The 24,813-nt window shown below is 41.9% G+C and overlaps 1 protein-coding gene across 3 annotated transcripts in view; it reads right to left on the bottom strand.

Moving 5' to 3' along the window:
* Window positions 1-24,813, bottom strand: part of Thada (THADA armadillo repeat containing) — a 314,607-nt gene that overhangs the window by 40,167 nt on the left and 249,627 nt on the right. For all 3 annotated transcript variants that reach the window (XR_013429010.1, XR_013429011.1, XM_013358268.4), the window contains exons 32-35: window positions 6,343-6,722; window positions 5,507-5,625; window positions 5,022-5,094; window positions 1,430-1,583 (exon numbers count right to left, since the gene is read on the bottom strand). Coding sequence is in view for 1 of the 3 variants with exons in the window: in XM_013358268.4 (XP_013213722.3) it covers window positions 1,430-1,583; window positions 5,022-5,094; window positions 5,507-5,625; window positions 6,343-6,722 (726 nt within the window). In the remaining 2 variants the exon portion in view is untranslated. The remainder of the gene's footprint in view (window positions 1-1,429; window positions 1,584-5,021; window positions 5,095-5,506; window positions 5,626-6,342; window positions 6,723-24,813) is intronic.

Here is a 24,813-nt window from a genome sequence, read left to right as displayed (position 1 = left end):
AAAGTTTATAATCCTTTGTTCATATTCCTCTGGGTCCAATGATTAAATCATGATCAGTGAAGGTTCCTTCTTAATCCCCCTTTGGGTATAAGAAAAGTGCCTAGATGTCACTAAGAAGATGGGAAAGGATATTAAATAAAATTTTGTCTCCTAGAGAGATCCAGGGATATGAGACACCTCATTGTTCTGAACTCGAGTGACATTCAAGATTTGAATTTTATCATCTAAAAACCAGTTATTTCCTTTTTTCTGGAAATCTTTCTCTGCAACTATACTGAACACTCCTTGGAGGCAGGGGACATGTCTTATTCTTGAGGGCTGTGTATAGATGCAGCAAAAAAAAAAAAAAAGAAAAAAAAGAAAGAAAGAAATTCCACTAAAAGATGGGAAGTACACCAGAGCATGGCAATACAGGATTAACCACGGCAGGAGAGGAAGGGGCGAGGACTGAAGCATGGCTTTCCTCTGATTAAACCCTATGTTTAAAACCAAACCAACATAATTAAAAAATTAAAACAGAACAAAAAGTCCCTTATGCTTTTCTCCTGATGATTTCCTCCAGTTTGGTTTGCTTCAACATCATTTACATGATTACTGCTCTTGAGGCACAGCAGACAGCAGGGAGGAAAGGGACATGAGGCAGGGGCTAATCACCAGCTAGGACTCATACATCCATTAGATTTCAAAATATCTTCCCCTCCCATGTCCCAAGGACACTCAAAGTAAATGTTGTGAAAGAAACTAGCAGCCTATCTAGTGGCTATCTAGGGGAAGGCACCTGGAACCTCCCTAACCTCCACAGCGAGCCCTGGGACTCTACTTCCGGATTGTCTTTGGAGCCTGTCCTCTTCTTCCTCGCTCCACAGCTTCACGCTCACCCATGTTCATCACCTAATCATGGAAGAGGCTTCCTGGAAGAGGGGATGGTTGGGACGAGTCTTGAAAGACAAAAGCTGGTCAAGCAGTGGTTTGTTGATGGAGAAAGGCTGACGCCAAGGGCCTGTGTGGGGAGTGGGGACAAGGAGGCAGGAGGGCTAGGCCATGAGCGGCACAGGAAGGGCCCATGAGGCCCGTGAGGCCCGTGGAAGGTGCTTAGATTTTCTCCTGAAGGCAGTGGGAACCCATGGAGGACTGTCAACATTTCTGTTGGCTGGTGTTGACAGAAAGGATCACATTTACACTTCACACAGACCGCAGAGGCTCTCTGGACCTCCACGGAGAATGGCTGGGAGGATAAGATTCAAAGAAAGAGGACTGAGAGGCTGTAGGTGAAAAGTGACTAGAGAACAAACGCAGGGGAGGAACACACGGGAAGACGTCAAGGCCTGGATCACGCTGCCACTTGTCACCTTCCCTTCTCTTGCAGCCTGGAGAACCCACCCATGAGTTCATTGAGTTTGGTACTACAGGCCCCCTCCTCAACACTTACCAAGGATGGGGTGGGGGTTGGTGAGGAAAAGTGGTGTCGTGCTGGTGAGGACCCCGGCAGCGGCCAGCCTTGACGCTGTGGGGAGGCGGTCTCCACAGGACAAGACGACCAGCTGGACCCACTGCTTCAGCTCAGGGGCCATTGAGTTCCTGCTCTGAAAGCACAAAAGGTACCTATCAGCATCCCTGAAGGGGAAATCATGGGCTGATGTGGGAAGAGGGGAGAGCTCCACCAAACTGCTCTGCAACCACCTCCTACCTCAGTGGGAAGAAGATTCTTAGTTGTTTTCTATACCAACCAGGCAGACCTAAACAAACCCGAGGAAGCAAATCTGACCTGTCTTTCAGAAATGTAGAGTCACTATAAGGAGACAGCAAGTTCCTCGAGTCTTTTCTGACGTATCAGGTTATCACAACACCCATGTATTAAACAGCTAAAGACCAACCTTGTGAGGAAGACTATAGCAGCAAAGAGCAGCTTGCTGAACCCGATAACCAGATATCCCTCCTATTTTTAGGAACAGAACCCAGATTTTTGGCTGGGCCTGTGGGCACCCACCCAAACACTATATTTCCCAGCCTCCCTCATATGTAGAAGCAACATGTGACTACAGTCTAACTCATGGGATGTCACTGGAAGTGGTGTCTGGGCAGGATGTGCCTTAGGGAATGCCCATGATCTTTGCTTTCTGGGGTTCCCTCTCCTGTTAGCTAAATTGGACAAGATGGTTGGAGCTGGAGGAACCATCTGGAACCATAAGATGGAAGCCACATGTTGAGGACAGAAGAACTTCAAAGTAGAAAGGCTTGGGGCCTAACACTGTCAAGACGCCATACCTGCTTCTACCTGGGTTAAGCCATAGTGTTTATGAATTTGTTATAACATTTGAAAGCACTAACCTAACTGATACTCTGTTTAAACAAAGACCCATTGTTTTTAATAGTAATGACTTTATTGAGATATAATCATATACCATGCAATCTACCCATTTAAAATGAACAATTCAATGAACTTTGGTACATTTCAGAAATATGTGCAGCCACCACATTCTATTTTATTACTACATGTTTTGATACCTTGGGGTTTTGTTATTGTTGTTTTGGTACTGGGAATTAAACCTAGTGCTTTGTGCATGCTAGGTAAGAGCTCTACCACTGAGCTTTTTCCCAGTCACTCCCCACTTCTTAAAAAAACATTTATTTTTTAGTTGTAGTTGACACAATACCTTTATTTATTTATTTATTTTTATGTGGTGTGAGGTCGAACCCAGGGCCTTGTGTGTGCTAGGCAAGCACTCTACTGCTGAGCCACAATTCCATCCCCCCCAATTTTTTTTTATTATTAGTTGTTCAAAACATTACATAGTTCTTACATATTTCATACATTTGATTCAAGTGGGTTATGAACTCTCATTTTTACCCCGTATACAGATTGCAGAATCACATGGGTTACACCTCCACGTTTTTTTACATACTGCCATACTAGTGTCTGTTGTATTCTGCTGCCTTTCCTATCCTCTATTATCCCCCCTCCCCTCCCCTCCCCTCCCCTCTTCTCTCTCTACCCCATCTTTTTTATTTATTTACTTTTATGTGGTGCTGAGGTTTGAACCCAGGGCCTCACACGTGCTAGGCAAGCGCTCTACCACTGAGCCACAACCCCAGCCCTATCCCCGTCCTTTTTAATTTTATTATTAGACAGGGTCTTGCTAGGTTGCTCAGGCTGGTCTTGAACTTGTGATCCTCCTGCCTCAACCTCCCAAATTCCTGGGATTACCTGTTCAAAGCTGTATCTTGCTTTTTAAAAAACTGTTTAAAAAGTTTTTAACTGATGCATAAAAATTGTACATGTTATGGCGTACCATGTGATGTTTTGATACATGTATACTTGTGTAATGTTCAAACAGTAAATGTTTCTATCTACTCAATTTTTGTTTCTATCTATTCAGTTTTTGAATGCCTTCATTACCACAAAGACAAACCCTGTGCTCTTTAGCGATCACTCCTCCATCCTCCATCCCTCAGCCCTAAACAGGTACTAGTCCACCTTTGGTTTCTGAATTTGCCTTTTCCAGAGATTTCATGTAAATGGGATCATTCAATGTGTGGTCTTTTGTGACAGGCTTCTTTCACTCAGGTTAATGTTCCAAGGTCCATCCATGCTGTGGGATAGATCAGTACTCCAGTGCTCTTTATGGCCAGGTAATATTCCATTCTGAGTTTATGGACATTTGGATCATTGCCATCTTTTATACTTTGTTTTCTTACTTTTTCTAGAAAGAGAATTGTTCTAGATGTACTGCTTGCTATGGTTTGAACGCTTCCTCTGTAAGTCATGTTGAAATTTAACTGTTGTGGTGACATCATTTACATGATTACTGCTCTTGAGGCACAGCAGACAGCAGGGAGGAAAGGGACATGAGGCAGGGGCTAATCACCAGCTAGGTGATTAATCACCAGCTAGGATTTCAAAATATCTCCCCTCCCATGTCCCAAGGACACTCAAAGTAAATGCTGTGAAAGAAACTAGCAGCCTATCTAGTGGCTATCTAGGGGAAGGCACCTGGAACCTCCCTAACCTCCACAGCAAGCCCTGGGACTCTACTTCTCTAAACTTAACAACCTCCTTCTGTGAAGTCTTCCTCAGCTCCCAAACTGTCCCTTCCTCTTCTGGGTTCTCACAGCCCTACCTGTGCATTTGATGTGATGACTCAATGCCCTCTCTCTCATTAGACTGCACCTCTAGTCTCTGTCACCCTTGCATCTTCAGCACGTATCTTGGTAGTAGTTTATTGTAGGGACTCAGAATGCAGGGCTATGCCACTCGTATCTCACTGTGGAAATGTGTAATCAAGATTTTTTATTTCCTTTCTTCTTTGAGATGGGTTCTCACTATGTTGTGAGGCTTGCTTTGAACTCCTGGGCTCAAGCCATCCTCCTGCCTCAGCCTCCTGAGAAGCTAGGACTGGGTGGTACGTACCACTGCACTCAGCTATGACTAAGATCTTTAAATGTGTAATTTTACTGCAGTATTGGCCACCATGCCTTCATTATTCTGTGATGGTTACCTTTCCTGTGTGCACCTAAGTATATATACGTTTGTCTTAAAGCATCTTCCCAGGAAGTTGTTTTGCTTAGTTTATTTCTAATTCACCCCCAAAGCATATGTGAAACAGGTGAGGCACACTTGGGCCTCCACCCAGAGCCTGCTAGGCCATGTTCTGGAGGAGCATTTAAGCCTCAGCAATTTATTTTCATTTGTAGTTCACTAGATTGCAATTCTAAATATTCTAATTGACTTGCTTATTCTTCTTTAAATGGGGGAAAACAATGGACATGTGTATATTGGGGGAGGCTGTGTTACATTTGTGGACTCTAATAAAAAAATACCCAAAACAAGAGAAAAGAAAGGTGGGGATCAAGAAGCCTTCACTAGTAATTCCCTGAGTGAGTAATCAACAGGAACAATCTTTTAGTAGAGGCCATGTACACAGGTCACAGTAATTCTTCCTGCTAGAACTTTTACTGCCACCATCCAAGTAATTAAGAGCACAAAAACCCAGGCCCCAGGACTGGCAAGGAGTCAGTCTTACCTCCTCACATGTCTGCAAGTGGTAGGCAATCACTTTGGAGGCAAGTCTCAGAGCCACACTCTGTATTTCAGATCTGGAAAGAGTAAGAAAACACACAAATTCAAATCAAATATATTTTATACACCCAGATAATTTCTGCAGATAGTTGTGATCCATGTAAATGTGAACATTGGATATGTCCACCTCCTGGCCATACAAATGCCTCTCGAAGCAATTATTCATTACTTTTTTTTGCAGCGGGGGGGGGGGGGGGGCGGTGGTGCTAGGATCGAACCCAGGGACTTGTGCATGTAAGGCAAGCACTCTACCAATTGAGCTATACTGCCAGCCCAACTTTGGTTTTTAACATAAAACTCCGATATCATTTGTTGCTTGAAGTTTAGAAAGAAATGCAGGACCTGACCCCTTAGGCCAGGAGTGTTAACAGGTTCACAGCATGACTGATGGGATCGTAACATTGTATCTCCATTGAACAGGGGGCAAACCTCTCGTTGGAAGCAATATCCATTGTCCAGGTCAAGAACTCCTTTGGGGTTAGGTGGACACAGCGCTCTGTCTGGGGAAGCCACTCACTGAGCTCCATGCAGTGGAGAATCTTCAGTATCTGTGTGAGCCAAATCCATGGGGGGAAAAGGCAGGGGGAGGAAGGCAGGGAGGGAAGGGGAGGGTGGGGAGGGAGGGAAAGAGAGAGAGAGAATATATTCAGGCAAAAGACTCCAGCTGCTAAATAATAACTGCTTGTACCAATAAGGAAGCCTATCTTTCAAAAGGCTCCCAACTGACCTTTTATTTCCCTGTAGAACCTCTGAGGGACTAAGGTGCTATGAAGCAACGACAAACTTCTAGTGACTCATGATCTGTGCTAGACGCCCAGATTGCTAGGCCAGTGCCCTTTCCTTTTGGTTGTGTTTCCCAGGTGGCCAGCTGCCTCAGTTGGCATGTTAGCAAAGATGACCTCTGATACATTTATAGATACAGGTAATATAGATAGAGCTAATTTTTTTCTTCCTCTATTTTAGTTGCAGGTGGACATAATACCTTTATTTTATTTCTATGTGGTGCTGAGGATCAAACTCAGTGCCTCAGGTTTGCTAGGCGAGTACTGTCACTGAGCCCCAGCCCCAGCTATAGCCAATTTTCAATAATCTGTTTTCTAAGCATCCCAGAGGGACTTGTTTTTGGTGGACATCTATGCTATCAATACCACCATCATCGACTACATTCTTAGTACCCCTCTATGCATTACCATACGAAGAGTCCAAAGCCATCTTCTTCCTGAAAACGGGGAGTGGAGGGAACACTGGTCCATCAGAGACTTTACCTTACAGAAGCATTCTGGGTGGGTCTCGTTCATTGCCAACAGCAGGAACTTCTCTCCCATACTGCATAGCAAGGATGGCAGTCCCTTTTCTCCTGGTCCAGAGGCTACTGATGAGGACTTTTCCAACAGGGATTCCAATGTCAGCAAGCGAACTTCAGGAAAGGAAGACTCTAGCAGCTGCGAGAAGGTGACAGGAACACCTCCTGTCTGCTCTTTGGTCTTGTCCAGCACTGCCCACATTGCACTGAGGGCTAATTTGGTGAGGCTCTGGAGATACTGTGGCAGGCCTGGCACCTTGAAGGTACAAGGGAATCCTGTCACTAGCTCTGATCCCAAGATGATCCGTCTGACTTCCTCCCAGAAGCCAAGACTCTCCAGAACTAAAAAGCAGAAAAGGAAAGGGAAAGAGGTAATCATCTTATTCAACTTTCCACAAAAGGACACGAGAGAATAGAAGGCTCTCAACCCACTGGGAGGGATGGGATCATGGAATATCCTTCCTAAGTAGATCTCATAGATACTATGTAGTAGGCGCCTAGCCCACTAGGATTTGGATTCTGGGCCCAGAAGTGATTTCTACTTAAGTAATTCCCAATTATCCTCCCCAGAGGGACAAAGGCATTACTATCTGAAACTGTGCTTCTGAACCACTCCTTGGCATTCAATAAATATGAACGCAGCAACCTCCTGAATCATTGAGCCTCAAAGATGACTAAAAAGTCCAAACTTTTTCTCAGAGCTCCTCTACAGCACCTCTTTCCAATCTTCTATATTGGGGTTTTGGAGCTTACAGGCAGCTTCTTCCATCACTAGATGGACCTGACATACAGTTCTTTTTGGAATTTCCACTCGCTGGCCTGATTCTGTATTATGAGGCTCCCAAAGAGCTCTCTAAGCATCTGATTACAATGATCACGCTCTCCTCTTCCTCTTCCTTCCTCCCTGCATGCTGGGGCTCACCTCCTCTCACTATCCAGCTGCATTCCTCTGGACAGGCCTCTCCTCTCTTCAAGTATGACCCACAGAACAGAGTGTGACTCCTGCATGGTCTGTCCAGCAGGACTACTAACTTCCCTTGTTCTGCCCATGAGACCCCTGGTCACACCTTTGACTCATTCGGAGCATTTAGCCAGCTGGAACCACAGCCCTTCTTGTCTGTGCTCTGCTGAGGCGCTGAGTCACCCTTCTCCCACCTAGCACTCCTGTATATAGGTTGAGACTTGTTTTCTTCGTTGGTTTTAATCTCAAGTATATCCCTGTTAAATTTTATCTCCCTGTTAAGTTTTATGGTTTGCCTTTTTGTTGTTGAGAGATTTTTGTATTTTCTGTTCTGATCAAAAAACACTATCCTGCTTCCTATGTGTTAGGTGCTAAGTAGAATAAAATCACAGCCCTCAAGAGGTTTACAGAGAAAGAGAAATGCATGAACAGATGATTCCAATAGGGTGTTACAAATGATAGCCTGAGTCTCAAGAGGGAAAGGAGGCGAGAATGTGTTGGAACACCCAAGGCAGAGGAACCTGAGCAAAGGCTCAAAGGCATGAACCAGAAGGGAGCAGATGGGAACTACAGGTCCCCTAAGAGCACTGAACATACCAAGACGGGGAAGAGCAGGAGAGATGAGGCTGGGAAAGACACATGAGGCAGGATGCAGAGTTCCTCCTAGACACTTGAAGGAGCCTGCAGGCAAGGGAATGTTTTCAGCAACATGGCCAGGTGAGGGGTTCTTACTGCTCAGGGGGCAGTGCAGCAGAGAAACGATGAGGGCCCAGAGGAAGGAAGGTGCAATGCTTTGAATGTCCCTTCCAGAATGCGTGTTGAAATTTAACTGCCATGCTAACAGTATTAAGGGGAGAGGGCTTTGAGGAGGTGATTGGCACGAGGGCTCTGCCCTCCTGTTGCAGGAGTGGGCCAGTTATAAATTCATCCCTCTCTTACCCTCTCCCTTCCGCCATGTTATGACACAGAAAGATGAGCTGGATGTAGCCCCTGGGTCTTGGACCTGCCAGCCATTTGATGGGAAAGCTGAATAAATTTCAACTGTTTATATTTTACCCAGTTCATGATATTCTGCACAACAGCAGAAAATGGTCTGAGACAGAATGGAGAGAGAGAAGGAAGGTTTAAAGCACTAAAGGAGATAAAATAGGCAGGATTTGTGGCAGTGGCTGACTCAGGGGAGGAGTCTTGGGCAATTCCCAGGACTTGGTTTTTTATATAATGAAGTCATCATCTAACAGAAATTGGGGAAACTTCAATGTCATAGGCATGCGATAAATACCAAAATCAAATTACTAATAATGTTCACTGAGTCTGGTGGAGGACAGAGGCCTGGGTGAGTGTTAGGGCTGGTTCTGTGCCTGCCCCTGCTGCTGACCCCACACTGCAAGCCCTAATCAGTTCATTAACCAGCTCTATTGGTTCCTGTCATTCTCTATTCTCCAATGGTTCCGTTCTGCCCTGAGTTTTATCTATAAAAATATTACGACTGACTTCATCAGTCCTAAAATTTAGATATTACATCTATAGCATTCTCTGAAAATCCCTAACTTGCAAGTCTATCCCCAAAGTTAATGAGTTTATCTTATAAAGGCTTCCCAGGGAGTGTTTAAGATATAAATTGCTATTTCTATTCATCATCACAGTGTTACTCAGTGAACTCTGCTGACTTTTAGAAAACTATCATAAACACAACAGAATGTAAAAGATGAAGCTAACACTTGGAAAACTTATTTGAAATTTAAAAATTACACAGGCTTGCAGTAACCCAGGAATTTGAAATATGTAATAAAAAACATCAAATTTTTTCAAAAAGGAAGTCTAGGAGGCAGAGTGGGGACTAAGGCTGCAATAATGAGGCCCATGGAGGGCACCATCTGCCACCTGTAGTTGTAGATCTGCCCTCAGTTATTAACTCAGACTCCATAAAGTTCTGGCTGGAGCAGGTGGCAGTCACCCACCAAGCAGCAGGAGTGGGGATCCTGGACCTTCTTGTCATCTTCATATTCAGTGCCTAAAACTCCCAACCTCATTACAACGAAGTCCAGAAAAGAGGCTCCCCGTGGTTTCCTGTCCTTCCCACCCACTGCTTCCTGAGGACAATACTTCATTAAAAAGGAATTTCGTTTGGTGAAGAGTCAGGAACATGGCTCAGAGATCTGTTCTTAAAAAGGTAATTAAAACCAGGAAAAATGGTCTAGGCCATTCTGGATGATTTTCAGAGGAAAGTGTTATCTGAAAGACATGTTTTCATGAGTATATAGTCTGCTGTACTCAAGAGCTGCACATCCAGACTCAGGGGCTTCCTTTGGGGTCATGGAGAGGGAACCACATCAAGAAAAGCAAAAAAAGGGACATGCCCAGCAAGGGTTCCTTGGACATTTCTTGATCCATACTGCCTGTGAGCCCAGTGTGAACATTAACTGAGCACATGCTATGTACTTTGTGAGATATACAGATTCAGAATGAAGAAAGAATGATCTGTTGTCAAAGAGCTTTAAGACTAACAGAAGGTTAGACAAGTATAAAATAATAATGAGAAGATAACTATAAAAATTATAAAATGCTTAGTGACCTAAAAGTGTTAGTGACCAAACTTAACATTTGTTGAGTATTTGTGTTGCCATCCATTATTCTGTTATTACAGAATTTTGTATACCCATTACTTAATGCAGTGAATAAACATTACTTTAAGAACTGATATTTGTTGGGGCTGGGGTTATAGCTCAGCAGTAGAGTGCTTGCCTTGCACATGTGAGGCACTGGGTTTGATCCCCAGCACTACAAAAATAAATAAAAATCAAGAAAGATATTGTGTCCTATCTTTAAAAAAAAGAATTGATATTTGTTGTGTGTTACTCTGAGCACATTATAACTTATTAACTAAGTAGGCTCTATTTTTTTTCTTCTTCTTCTTCTTCCTTTTTTTTTTTTTTTGGTACTAGGGATTGAACCCAGGGGTACTTTACCATTAAGCTACATTCCCAGCCCTTTTTAGTTTTTATTTTGAGATAGGATCTCACTAAGTTGCTGAGGCTGGTCTTGAACTTGGAATCTTCCTGTTTCAGTTTCCCAAGTTGCTGGGATTACAGGTGTGTGCCACACTTCTAGCTATTATTCTCATTACTATTTACCTATTATTCTCTCTCATTCCTATGAGGAAACAGGTTAAATTACTTGACCAGGATCACAAAAAGCCTTGTTATGTAAAGTGAATACAAAAACTATGAGAAAGACCGAAATGAATACAATGGGCACTTAATTTCTATTGGAAAGGTTTTAAAAGGGCTTTCAGGATTGGGTGTGATGGTATAAGCCTATAATAATCCCAGCTACTTGGGAGGCTGAGGCAGGAGGACAGCAAGTTTGAGGCTGGTCTCAGCATTTGATAACCAAGTCCCTGTCTCAAAATTAAAAAAAGGACTGGGGATGTGGCTTAGTGGTAAAATCTCCTGGGTTCAATTCCCAGTACAAAAAAATAAAAAAATAAAAAGCAGGGCTTTCAGGAAGGAAATTTCAGATGGGTCCTGAAGGCTGCTGGGCGCCTGGCTGGAGAGCAAAGGACAACTGCTCCTGGGAGAGTTGGGAGAGAACAAACCCAGGGAGACCTTCCAAAGGGTTCTGAGGAATTATGTGTCAACAGAGGAGCAGCAGGAGAGGTTAGTCCTGAACTGCAGGGTAGAAAAATTATCAAACAACATTCATTTGGGCACTTTCTCCAAGCTGTGGCTTAGAAAAAATATTCTCTGTTGTGCAACACTCTGACCCAAAGAGATGCCCAAGAGCAGAGCTTCTCAAACTTGAGTGTGCACTAGAATCCCCAGAGGACCTATTAAACCAGACATCCTGGCCTTTGCCCAAAGTTCTCTGACTTAGGAGGTCGGGGGTGGGGCTGAGAACACACATTTCTTTCTTTTTTTTTTGGTTTGAGGCAGAGGATTGAACCAAGAGCAAGTGCTCTACCACTGAACTACAGCCCCAGCTTTCTCTGCCCCATCTTAAACAAAACAAAACAAAAACAAAAACAGACAAGGTCTTGCTAAGTTTCTGAGTCTAGCTTTGAATTTGTGATCCTTCTGCTTCAGCCTCCCAAGTAGCTGGAATTACAGGTGTGTGCGGTGCCCCACTGGGAACAATCATTTCTAAAGTGTTCACAAAATATCTGCTGCCCCAGGTATTTTACAAACTGCTGCCTCAACCATACAGTCCTGAATCCCACTCTTATACATTCTGATTCAGTTGGGTGAGACAACTGTCACTTTAAGAAGCTGGCAAGAGGTTCTGGTTTCCACCCAAGCTGGGCACCACACTCCTGGGGGATAACTTTCTGGGGTGGGGGGGTTCATGGTGAGCATGGGGTTGTGGTTCCAAGCAGAGCACTGCTGATTTCAGCCCCATTTCTCACAGTACAGAAGAACTAGAATCTCACCAAGCACTGTTTTTTTCCCACTAATAAAAACGCCAAAAGAGGGACAGTCACCAAGACTGTAGAAGAATGAGCTGCGTGGTGGCACACGCCTGTAATCCCTGTGACTCAGGTGGCTGAGGCAGGAGGATCACAAGTTTGAGGCGAGCCTCAGAAACTTAGTGAGAATTTGTTTCAAAATAAAATAAATAAATAGGGTTGGCGGTGTAGTGCCATACTAAAGCACCATTGGGTTCAATGCCTTGTGCCATCAAAAAACAAAACAAAAAATCCAAAGCAAGCAAAAAAGACATTAGAAGGAATGAACAAGCACCATAGAGAGTGGCTTGCCGCAGGCAGCCGTGGGGACGTTGCTCACTAGGTTCTCTCTGAAGTACTAGAAGTGTCATGAACTAGAAAAACCAGGCTCTGCTCCAGTGGGAACCCCAGAACCATGCCCACCACACCACAGTATGCAGTGTGGGGTCTCTAGGTGGCCAGGAGGCTGAAGGTAGAAATGCCCCACATTTCACCATGAACAGCTGCAGTGACTGACAAAAGAAGCCTTGCCCTGTTCTTGTGTAGTGGCTCTCAGCCTGGGGAGCACATTAACTCCATCCAAGGGCTTTAGAAGAGTACTTATGATGGGGGACACTTAATCATATCTCTAGGATGAGAACACAAGTCTGGTTTTGCTTTTTTTTTTTTGTACTAGAGATTAAACCCAGAGGCATTTAACCACTGAGCCACATCCCTAGCCCTCTTTGTTTCTAATTTTGAAGCAATTGCTGAGGCTGGCTTTGAACTTGAGATCCTCCTGCGTCAGTCTCCTGTGCCATGTGCCCCCATGCCTAGCTGCAAGTCTGGTTTTGATGCAACCTAGGTCATTCTAGTGTGTAGCTGGGACGAAAAGCAACAGTGACTCTACAGGTAGACTCAACTAGTGGTTTCACAGCCAGGATTTCTCCCTGGTGAAGCAATGTTTGCCTCTGCCATATCAAATACAGTTCAAAGTCTAGATAACAGATGGTACTTATTTTTGTTTCTATGAGTGCCTTTTGTCTGTAGAACACAAAGAAATGATATTAGTTCCTCAGTCTGAAGTTTAGCAGCTTCTTCTCTAGCAGAGAATCATTTCTTAACTAACTTTTCCACTTATAATCTCAACTTTGAATGCTTTGGGTTCCTACTTTCTTGGGGAGCCAAGGGTTCCACTGAAAGCAGCAAGTTCCTCTTGACTGGCCCCACTGTATTTTTCCTAGGTTAGGATGTTTCTTGCAAAGCCATCCTGGTTGGAGCTGTTTTCAGACCTCTCTGTTGGGAAAGTCTTTTCATGTTCCCACCAGTGCAGTCATCTCAGTCACCCAAGTATGTGTGACTGATTCTAAACATCCAATCTGATTTCATTTTTGGAATTTTTTTCCCCTCTTTCCTAGGGCAAGTATATTTCTGGCCTTCAAGGGAATGGCTCAATGGCTGGATTCACATAGACGGACAATACCTCCTACTGTGTTATGTCCTGGTTCACTGGAGAAATAATTCCCAATAAAATGTCATAAATAATGTGACAAGACATGGATAAGATGCCAACATTTTATTTTGCAAAGTAAGGATTTTAAAACCCACTATATACTTTAGTTCACTAAAGAAAAGCTATCTTACCTCCAAAGCAGGAAATGGAATATAGTATCATCATAAAGGACAATTCTTTTTTGTTTTGTTTTATAGTACTGTGGATGGAACCCAGGTCCTCACGCATTTTAGGCAAGTACTCTACCACAGAAATTCAACCCTGTTCCCTTACCCCCTTTTTTGGTATTGGGGACTGAACCCAGGAATGCTTAATCACTAAGCCACATCCTCAGTCCTTTTTTATTTTGAGACAGGGTCTTGCTAAGTTGCTTAGGGCCTCGCTAAATGTTCGAGGCCATATCACCTCATAATTATGAATACAGTGGAGTTACCACATTACAACGGTTTAATTTAGGTGGATTTAATGAGAGAGTGAGGGGAGGGGAAAGGAGAAATGGGAAGAGAAACACCAGTTAGAAGAAAAAGGACAATTTCCTCTGGCATTCACATCTTAGCAATGTCCCAGAGAGTGGCTGTGACGTCATCTCAGACCAGAGGTTCTTGAATTTTACCTGTTCATCCCCACCGTTTCTGATTCAGTAACTCTGGGGAAAGACACGCCCCACCATCACATTTTCTAACAAACTCTCTTGTTATGCTGATGCTGCTAGTGCAGGGACCACACACACTACAGGAGGCTTTACCTCAGACCATCTGAGATCATCTGAGCTGCTCAGTACAAACTCTTTGCCGCACTCAGTGTGTGTAATTCTAGTGTCTAATACACCATGGCCCCTAATCACAAACCAACCCCTTCATCTAGTGCTCATGCGCAGAGCCCCTGTATGGTATACAGTGCCTGGTCTTTGCTGATACATCACTCACCAAGACAGCCCAGCAGTCTTGCGCTGAACTGGCCAAAATAAAAAGGGCAAGAAGAAAAAGTGTCGGGGTCCAGAGTGACATTTTCTTGGTCCCAGCAGAGATGACTAGGGGGCTAGGCTAGGGGTGGAGGGACAAAAGCCCTGGGAATCAGCAAACTTATCGTACTGATTAGCAGCAATCCATATCTATGAATGAGAAAGAATCCTCCACAGGATTGCAAAGGCCAGCCAAATACAAAAACGGTTCCACAGCTATGAAATAAGTCACTTATGAGGATACTGTGCAAATGACAATGATATTGCTGATGCCATTCACCTGCCACTGAGCTTTAAATCTGTCTGACCTTGAACATGCTGTTCCCTCTGCCTCAAATGGACCAACAAGCAAACACATGAATTCTGTCCTTCAAATACTGTCAAGATTCTGATTCTCTGATGCCAGTAGGTCAAGAAAACTTTGCAGACAATTGTTCCCAAGTTTCCTGTTCTCTCTCTACCAGCACACCCGCCCTCCTTGAGAAAGTGGGGGTGAGAAAAATCCAAAGCAGATTTCCCTTGAAGCGGGAAGGCCCGCTTTTTCTATTTCAAAGAATTGTAGCTCTGGTCATAGAGATCTGTAATCAGATCGAGCAAAAAAGTTCTTATCTGAAATGGTTGATAAACTGGTTCTAAAAATAATCACAGCTGATAATTTGTCCTCTTTGTGAATGTTAATGACTTATCATGCAACTTCTTAGCAAAAAAAAAAATTATCTGAGGACAAGAAGAAACCATAGGAACTACAACAACAACAACAAAAATAACTGATTTAATAAATCTTGGCCTCTCCTTATCCAAGGGAAATTCCATTCTTCTATTTAATCCTCTGCCCCTCCCAGTAAACTGTAATCCTGACTCAAGGGCCCTTCCAGTTACAAACACGCAGAAGGACCTGGTAGAGGATTCACACCATTGTCTCCCCTGGAACAGATCCTGGTTGTTTATTTGTTGTCTACTTTTGTTTCTAGTTCTCTGAACCCCTTCACTGTGGCTTACACAGGTGTGGCCCCTGCACACACCCCTCTGAAAACACTCCCTCTTCGCCCAGCTGCTGGAACAATGTCAAAGGCGTGTATTTTCAAGCTCTGGATTCCTTATCTGCTGAAGGAGAACATGCATCTGAAAATATTATTTGAAGACTATCTTTTCACTCCATAAAATAAAAGCACAGCCCTTTTGGTTTGGGAGATGGTGATCAAGAGTTCTGAAAAGATTTGGGGAGGCTAAAGATGAGCTCATCACGCACTGGGAAGGACCAACATTTTTTACTTTTTGCCTCTACGCACCACCCTGTCTTGGCCTTTGCTCAAATAAGAGGGAAGTCAGGAAATATTGTGGAGAAACACATGACCATCCAAAAACATAGACATAAAGTTACTTCTCAGCATTATACAGCTTCTATTTCTTTTAGTGACTTGCTCTGAAGGGCAGGACTAGATATAAAAAAATTTCCCCACCATGCCCACCTCCCCATTTAATTTAACTTCTTGCCCACAAGACTAGACTTTCTTTGACACCCTCAGACAATCAGATGTAGCATGAAACTAACAGGAGGGCCTCCAGCTGGCGGAAAGGATTTCTTTGAAATCTTCCTTATTCCTCCTAATATTAAGAGAGGGTAGGACCACTCATCTCAGTCCCTTGCCACTGCTACAGTTGACAGTTCTGGGAGTGCATCTGGGCTCTGGGGTCTATATTTGAGAAACAGAATCTAAGAAGGAAGAGGCTTCTGGCACTGTTGGACTGCAAACCAACATTCAGCAGGAGTGATGGGCAGGGTGCAATTATAGACAGCAAGATACAGTAGAATCTGGCTGGACTTTTTTTTTTAGAAGAGAGGAGTTAAATAAATTCTGCACAGTGAGCAATGGAGGTGAGTCTGGTAAGTGTACCCAGTACTATGATTTGAATGTCCCAACCAAAGCTCATGGTGAAACTGAATCCTCGTTATGAGTTATTAGGAGGGGAGACATTTAATGTGACCTTGGTATTTGGAGGTGGAGGTCTTTGGGAGGCTACTGAGGCCCTCCCTAACCCAATGGAACAGTGGCTTTATAAGGAGAAGACCTGATAAAGCAAGGAGAGGCCTGAGTCAGGAGGCTGGGTCTCACCATGTGATGCCCTTGTATGTGATGATATTGCAAGAAGGCCCTCCCAGATGTCAAGCAGATGTTGATGCCATGCTCTTGAATTTCCCAAACAAGGTAGTGGAAGTAATTTGTGCTCTGCTCATGAAGGATTAACCATTACAGGAATTGCCTTCTAATATAAATAATTAGAAAACCGGACATGAGCGGTGTAGGACTGAAGATCCTTGGGAGAAAAAACAAACACAAGCCTTACAACTGTCCCAGCCTACTGCAGAGAGGCATAGAGAGGAGGAACCCAGAACCCAAGGTCCAGTTCAGTTGAAATGATGAAATGACAACAAATCAGAATTTGGGAAGAGACAGCTGGAATTGGTGAATAAGGGGACCCTGGACATCTGGACATCTGCAGAGCAAGGAGCCCCTTGACTCTTTCAGCTGCTATACATGCTTGGAGTGAAACTCCTTAAGGCTGGGGAAAGAAGAAGAAAGCAGTGGGCTGGACAATTCCTGAAGCTCACACAGCTAGGGTCACTATAGTTTGGTTCTCTGACCCAAAGTACAGAACTTGTAATACATGGGGCATCAGGTAGAGAATTTAATAGGGTCTTATCTTATTAATGGATTTTAAAAGCCTCCTATAAAGATTGAACCCACCTAACAAAACCATCTGTTGGATAGTTCCAACAGATCCTAAGTAACTGTGGGCCAAAACAAGACCAACACTTTAAAGCCATAAAACAAAATCCAACATATAAAAACATAAAATTAAATTAATACTGACATTTAATAAAATATTACCAGTGTGCAAAGAAGTAGAAAAACAGGACCCATAATTTGGAGAAAAATTAACAAAAATAAATGACCCACCCAGAAATAACAATGATGATGCAATTAGAAACAAGGACACGGGGCTGGGGATGTAGCTCAAGTGGTAGCGCCTCGCCTGGCATGCGTGCGTCCCGGGTTCGATCCTCAGCACCACATACAAACAAAGAAGTTGTGTCCGCCGAAAACTAAAAAATAAATATTAAAAAAAATTTCTCTCTCTCTCTCTCACTCTCTTTAAAAAAAAGAAAAAGAAAAAGAAACAAGGACACGGAAACAGCTATTATGAATATGCTACACTTGGTGAAGAATCCAGAGAAAACTAAACATGAAGAGAAATATAGGCGATATAAAAGGACATAAGTCAGACATCTAGAGATGTACAAAATCTGAAATAATAATACACTGGATGAAATTAGCAGCACATTAGACAATGCAAAAGAAAAGTGAATTTGGAGATAAAGAAATAGAATTATCAAAATGAAACATAGATTTTAAAAAAGAAACCAGGGCATCACTGATCTGTGGAACAGATAAGTTACCTAATTTAAGCCAGGTACATGCCTATAATCCAGGCTGAGGCAGGAGGGGTGCTAGTTCAAGACCAGGCTCAGCAATTTAGTGAGAGTTTATCTCAAAATAAAAAGAACTGGGGATGTAGCTCAGTGGTAAAGCTCCCCTTGGTTCAATCCTCAGTACCAAAACAAAACAAAGAGAGAGAGAGAGAGAGAGAGAGAGAGAGAGAGACAGAGAGAGAGAGAAGAAAAAAGTTATGTAATTTTTATGAATGAAATCCCTGAAAGAGAGGAAAGTGGGAATTGGACAGAAGATTATTCAAAGAAATAATGGTGCTGGAACAACTCAATATCTATATGCCAAACGGGGTGGGGGGGGCTTCAAGCATATCTCATGACAACATGAATATTAACTTGAGATAGATCAGAAAATCTAAATGTAAAATCTAAAACTATAGAACTTTAGAAGAAATCAAGAGACAACATCTTTGTGACTTTGGGAATAGGCTCAGAAAGACTCATTAACTAGGACACACAAAACAACAAATACATACACAAAAAATAGATCAACTGGATTTCAAAATTAAAAATATCTGATCTTCAAAAGACACTGTTTAGAAAATGAAAAGGCAAGCTCAAGACAGGTGAAATGTATTTGCAAAATATTTATGTGAGTAAAGAACTACAACTCAATAATAAACAACTCAGTTTAAAAGAGAACTAGTTGGGCATGGTGGTACATGTGTGTAATCCTAGTGAAGGCTGAAGCAGTAGGTTCTTAAGAAGTTTGAGTTCAGCCTGGGCAATTTAGTTAGATCCTGTCTCAAAAAAAAAAAAAAAAAAAAAAGGCTGGGGATGTAGCTCAGTGGCAGAGTACCCCTGGGTTTGATACCCAATACTGGGGCAGGCAGGAGGGAAATACAAAAGATTCAGATAGATATTTAACCAAAAATAGATATATGTAGACAAGTATGGCACATGAAAGATGCTTAACATAATTAGTTATTACGCAAGTGCAACTTAAAATCATGCAACATCACTATGTAACCAGTAGAATAGCCAAAACAAGAGGGATAAGTCTAGGAGAGAAGGTGGAACAATTGGACTTCTGGTTCATTGCTGATGCAAATGCAAAGTGAAAAGTGCTTTTGCTAAACATTTTGGCAGTTTCTAACAACACTGATGTATTCTTACCATATGACCCAGTAATTACCTTCTTAGGTTTTTACTCAAGAGAAATTTAAATGCCTGATCAAAGGCTTCTATGTGACTATTCAGAGCTGCATTATTGAAAATCTCCAAAAACAGAAATAACCCAAACGTCCATCAACTAGCAAATCAGTATAAGTAAACTAAACATACGATGAAATACTATTCGGCAATTAAAAGGCCAATGATTCATGCCACATGAACAGAATGAAGGACAAAAATCACATGATCACCTCAATAGACACAGAGGAGCACTTATTCAAATTCAACACCCTTTCATAACAAAAAAAACCCCTCAACAATCTAGAAATAGAACCTGATAAAGGCATCTAAGAGGGCTGGGGATGTGGCTCAAGTGGTAGCGTGCTCGCCTGGCATGCGTGCGGCCCAGGTTCGATCCTCAGCACCACATACAAACAAAGATGTTGTGTTCGCCGAAAACTAAAAAATAAATATTAAAAAAAAAAGGCATCTAAGAAAAACCCATTGCTAACATACCTAATGGCGAAAGATTGAAAGTTCTCTCTTTAAGATCAGGAACAAGACAAGGATGTCTGCTTTTGCCAGTTCTATTTAACACTGTACTGGAGATTCTAGCCTGAGCAATTAGGCAAGAAAAATAAATTTAAAACCATCCAGATAGGAAAGGAAAAAGTAAAAATTATCTCTATTGCAAATGACATGATTCCAAATATAGAAAGGGACTCTAAGGGGTCTATAAAAAACAAAACAAAACAAAACAAAATACTATTAAAGCTAATAAACCAGCTCTATAAGGACATAGAATAAAGGATCTATAAATAAAAGATGGGCATGATGTATATACTGAAATCTATAAAACATCATTGAAAGAAATGAAGGAGACTTTTAAATAAGTAGACATTCTGAGATCATGGACCTGAAAACACAATTTTGTTAGGATGTCAATACTCCTCAAATTGATCTACACAGTTAACACAATCCCTATTCAAGGAATTCAGCCAGGTGTGGTGGTGCACACCTGTAATCCCAGCAGCTTGAGGCTGAGATGGAGGATAGTGAGTTCAAAGACAGCCTCAGCAAAGGCAGGGTACCAAACAGCTCAGTGAGACCCTCTCTCTAAATAAAATATAAAACAGGGCTGATTATGTGGCTCAGTGGTTGAGTGCCCCTGAGTTTCGATCCCTAGTACCAAAAAGAACAAAGCTGAAGAACTTATACTTATTTCAAAAGTTACTACAAAACAATGGTAATCAAGACAGTGTGGTCCTGGCATACACACAGACATACAGATCAATGAAACAGAATTAAGAATCTAGAAACAGGGCTGGGATTGCAGCTCAGTGTAGAGTGCTTGCCTAGAGATGTATGAAGAATGAGTTTGATTCTCAGCACCACATACCAATAAATAAATAAAATTTAAAAGTTCCATCAGCAACTAATAAAAAAGAATCTAGAAATAAACACATAATTTATGGTTAATCAATTTTTTGACAAGGTGCCAAGACAACTTAATGGGAAAAGAATAGTCTTCTGAACACAGAGTGCTGGGACAAATGAACAGTCACATGCAAAGGATGTGGATGGACCTACCTCTCATAACAAATATAAAAACTAACCTACAGGGTGTGCAGTGACACGTGTCTATAATCCCAGCTTCTCAGGAGGCTGAGGCAGGGGAATCAATCTTGGGAATTTAGTGAGTCTCTGTCTCAAAATAAAAAATAAAAAGGTCTGGGGAGGTAGTTTAGTGGTATAGTACTTTATCTAACATGTATGAGGTCCTGAGTTCAGTCCTCTAGGCCACAAACAAAACAAACACAAAACAAAACAAAATAAAAACACTTCAAAACAGATCATAGACCTAGGAGCTAAAACTTTTTAGAAGAAAACATGGGAATAAACCTTCATGATTTTAGATTGGGCAATAGTTTCTTAAATATGACATCAAATGCACAGCAACAAAAGAAAAAAACAAATACAATGAATTTCATTATAACCAAAACCTTTTGCCATCAAAGCACATTATCAAGAAAAGTGACAAGCTGGGCATGGTGGTGCACACCTGAAATCCCAGCAATTGGGAGGCTGAGGCAGGAGGATTGCAAGTTGAAAGCCAGCCTCAGCAATTTAGCAAGGCTAAAGCAACTTAGCAAAAAATAAAAAGGGCTGGGGATATAGCTCAATGGTTAAGCGCCTCTGGGTCGATCTCTGGTACTCCCCCACCCCCCAAAAAAAGGAAAATGACAAACCAGCATGGTAGTGCATACCTATAATCCCAGAGCATACTTGGGATTGAAGCCAGTAGGTCTCAAATTTAAAATTTATTTAAAAATTTTTGAGATACAGCTGGGTGTGGTGACACACATCTGTAATTCCCAATGACTCAGGAGGCTAAGGCAGGACGGCTTCAAGTTTCAGGATAGCATGGGTAATTTAGAGAGTTCCTGTCTCAGAATACAAATAACAAGGATTGAGGATGTGGCTCAATGGTAAAATGTCCCTGGCTTCAATCCCCAGTATCTCCCACACACACAAGGAAAAAAAAAAAGTCAAGACAACTTACATAACAAGAGAAAATATTTGCAAATTGTGTAGTTCATAATGGATTAAAATTAGAACACACTAAGAACTTTTATAATTCAAGAATAAAAAAGACAACACCAATTAAAAAATGGGCAAAGGACCTGAATGGACATTTCTCTAAAAATTAATAGTTAACATTAGAAAAGATGTTCAATATCACTAACCATTAGGAAAACGCAAAGAAAAGCACAATGAGATCCACTTTCTTCACATGTTGCTAGTAGGCATGCAAGACAGTGCAGTCTCTTTGGAGCCAATTTAGCAATTCCTTAACAAGTTGAAATTAAGAGTTGGCATTTGACTCAACAATTGCACTTCTAGATAAGTATCAAAAAGAACCAAAAGCACAGGTTTCTACAAAAATTTGCCCATGAACATTCACAGCAGGATTATTTATAATAGCCCCCAAATATCCATCAACTGATGCAATGGATAAACAACATGATATCTAGAGCTGAGGATATGTAGCTCAGTGGTAGAGCACTTGCCTAGCATGTGGGAATCAGGCTTTGGGCTCACTCCCCAGCATTCCAATAACAACAAAAAGTGACATCTATACAACGGAATATTATTCAGTCAAAAAAAGAATCAAGTGCTGGTTCATACAACACCATGGCTGAATCTTGAAAACGGTGTTATGTGAAAGAACCCAGACATGAAAGGCCACAAAGCTATGAATCCATTTATTCAAAATGTTTACAATAGACTTTCAAAAACTACATGGCATGGGCAACTAGTTTCAGATTATCTTTGATGAGGGGCTAGAATGGGTAGAGGAAGGGACATTCAGAAACACTGAAATCACAAATGTTCTGAGACCCTTGCTGGAGTGGAAATAAGGTTTCAGGACATGGTTCTGTCACCGATACAGACACTAAGTCCAAGATACTATGAGTTCCTTAACTTGAATCACCGAAATGGGCAGTTGGACCAAGAGTCAGGAAAGCTCAGCTTTTTCACTAAACAACAGTGTGACCTTGAGGAAGTCAATTAATTGCTTGAGTTTCCATCTACATGTGATTAAATGATCTCTAAAATTCCAAGAATTGACAGCCTACGTATCCTGCATCATCAGGTCTAGAATTAACAAGCAACAAACACTACATTACCTAGCAAGCTAATAACACCCTATATTATTTGAACTTCCAAAAGATAGCCAGGAATCATCTGCTTATTTTAAGAGCTCACTGTTCCTTGGGTAAGACACTTTTTGACAGAAGTAATAGTTTAGATGGACAGTCCCAATGTTTTGGAGAAAACCAACTAATTTATTGACAACAAAGCTTTTTTTTTTTTTTCCTTTTCTGAAAATTTCATGGCTACAGGCCCAGAAATTTAAGTTCCTAGAAGACTCTCCTTTTTTAAAAAATATTTTTTAATTGTAGATGGACACAATACCTTTATTTTATTTACTTATTTTTTATGTGGTTCTGAGGATTGAACCCAGTGCCTCACACATGCTAGGCAAGTGCTCTACCACTGAGCCACAACCCTAGTTCCCCCTCAAGAAGACTCTCAAAAATATGTTCTCAATTCCTTTCTATCTCCCACCCAGAGCTGAAAGAATCACACCAACTGTGTCATATTAAACACATCTGCATTCAACACTGATAAAAGTGTATGACTGAGGAACAGATAAGAATTGTTTTCAATTTGTTCAGATGGAATTGGTTAAATTTAACCTAATTAGACCAAATAATCAAAGCAGGTGTTTGTAAGTTGCCAATGTTTTTATTCTCTGTAATTGTTCGGCTCTATTTCCCAAGAACTTAAGTAAAGGAAGTTAATATGTCATAAAAATCACTGACCTTACATTTATTCATGTCACACATATATTATTCATGTTCTAGGCAGTACAAATACAAGGCATTGTTGAATACTTCTCACAGATTTAACCATTTAACCATGAGCAACATCTAAGCTGGCCTGTGGGAGGGATTATGTTACCCAACTTCCATTATATAAATAAAAGCAGTAATAAGTGAAAGCCTGTCTTCTAATCTTCTCCTGATTTACAAAGCACACTGACTTGGTGTTTAGACTATTTAGGGATTCTGACTTCACTCTCAAGCTGGTCACTTTTAAGGCATTTAGAGAAAAAATAATAACAATAATAAAAGTTACATTCCAGTTAAAACAAAATGTTTATTGCACTTGGCAGAATGATGGGATCTGAACTATAAATCCCAACTAACAAAGAAACCACAAAACCAGTCCCCAGCAGCCTGGTCCTGGGAAGTGTTTTGTGCAGTGGCCGTAGGTCTACAATCAAAAGGAAAAAGGCAGGTGGCTGCCCGGAGCAGCGAGTATTCTCTTTCTAGTAACATGCTCCAGTCCCAGCTATGCTTTCGTATTATTCTACACACCCTGGGGATGGGGAACAAACGCAGGCAGGAAAGGCCCCATGATTTATAAACTCCTGTAAAGGGGATCCCTCCCTGAGGCTTGGGGCTTCTATGGCAGGGGCAGAAGCCTGGAAAGCCGGATCCATGAGGAGAGTGACTGGTCTTTCCTGATGTGGCATACTTGGAGAGCTCAAGCTCTGCCACCTTAGTACTCATGTGACAGAGTTCTCTCTGCCTCAGAGTCCTCATGTCCAAAATGAAGGAACACTGGTACCCCCTACTCTTCATTAATGCACATAAATATGTGACATATGTTGAACTTGGTGGTGCTTGGCTCAAAGAATGCTGGCCATTATTATCAACTCCTTCAAGGAAGCTGATACTGGAAACAGTGTTTCCTGCCAGTATGGGGTACATACCTGCCATCTCAACTATCAGGGAGACTGAGGCAGGAGGGATCACAAGTTTGAGGAAACCATGCCAACTTAGAGAGATTCGACCTCAAAATAACTTTAAAAAAAATGTTTTTGAAGACTGGGGAGGTAGCTTGGTGATAAAATGCCCCTGGATTTAATCCCCAGTGGGGAGGGGGGACGGGGGGGGGGGAGTTTCCTTGTATAATGCAAATCTTTTTCCAGTTAAAAAAAATTTCTTTTGAGGGAGGATACTAGGGATTGAATCCAGGGGTGCTCTACTACTATAATACATCCCCAGCTCTTTTTAATTTTATTTTGAGACAGGGTCTCACTAAGTTTCCCAGGCTGGCTTCAAATTTGTGATCTTCCTGCATCAGCCTCCTGCTTCAGTCTCCTGAGTTGTGTGGGCCACCTTGCAAGGTTAGTAAAACATTTCTATGAAATTGTTATGTCATTTATTCATTTCTTTTGAATTAACAAATCCTCTTCAAGATTCATATTTCAATGTGTCACATATGCATATTATTATAAAAGAACCAGGTTGCTTAAAGTTTGGAGCCTTGGAGGAAAAAAAACAACCCACTCATAAACTCATCAGGAGAGTTTC

Source organism: Ictidomys tridecemlineatus, chromosome 12 (assembly GCF_052094955.1).
Source record: "Ictidomys tridecemlineatus isolate mIctTri1 chromosome 12, mIctTri1.hap1, whole genome shotgun sequence".
NCBI classification, from domain to species: Eukaryota; Metazoa; Chordata; class Mammalia; order Rodentia; family Sciuridae; genus Ictidomys; species Ictidomys tridecemlineatus.
This window is presented reverse-complemented; position numbering and strand designations above follow the sequence as displayed.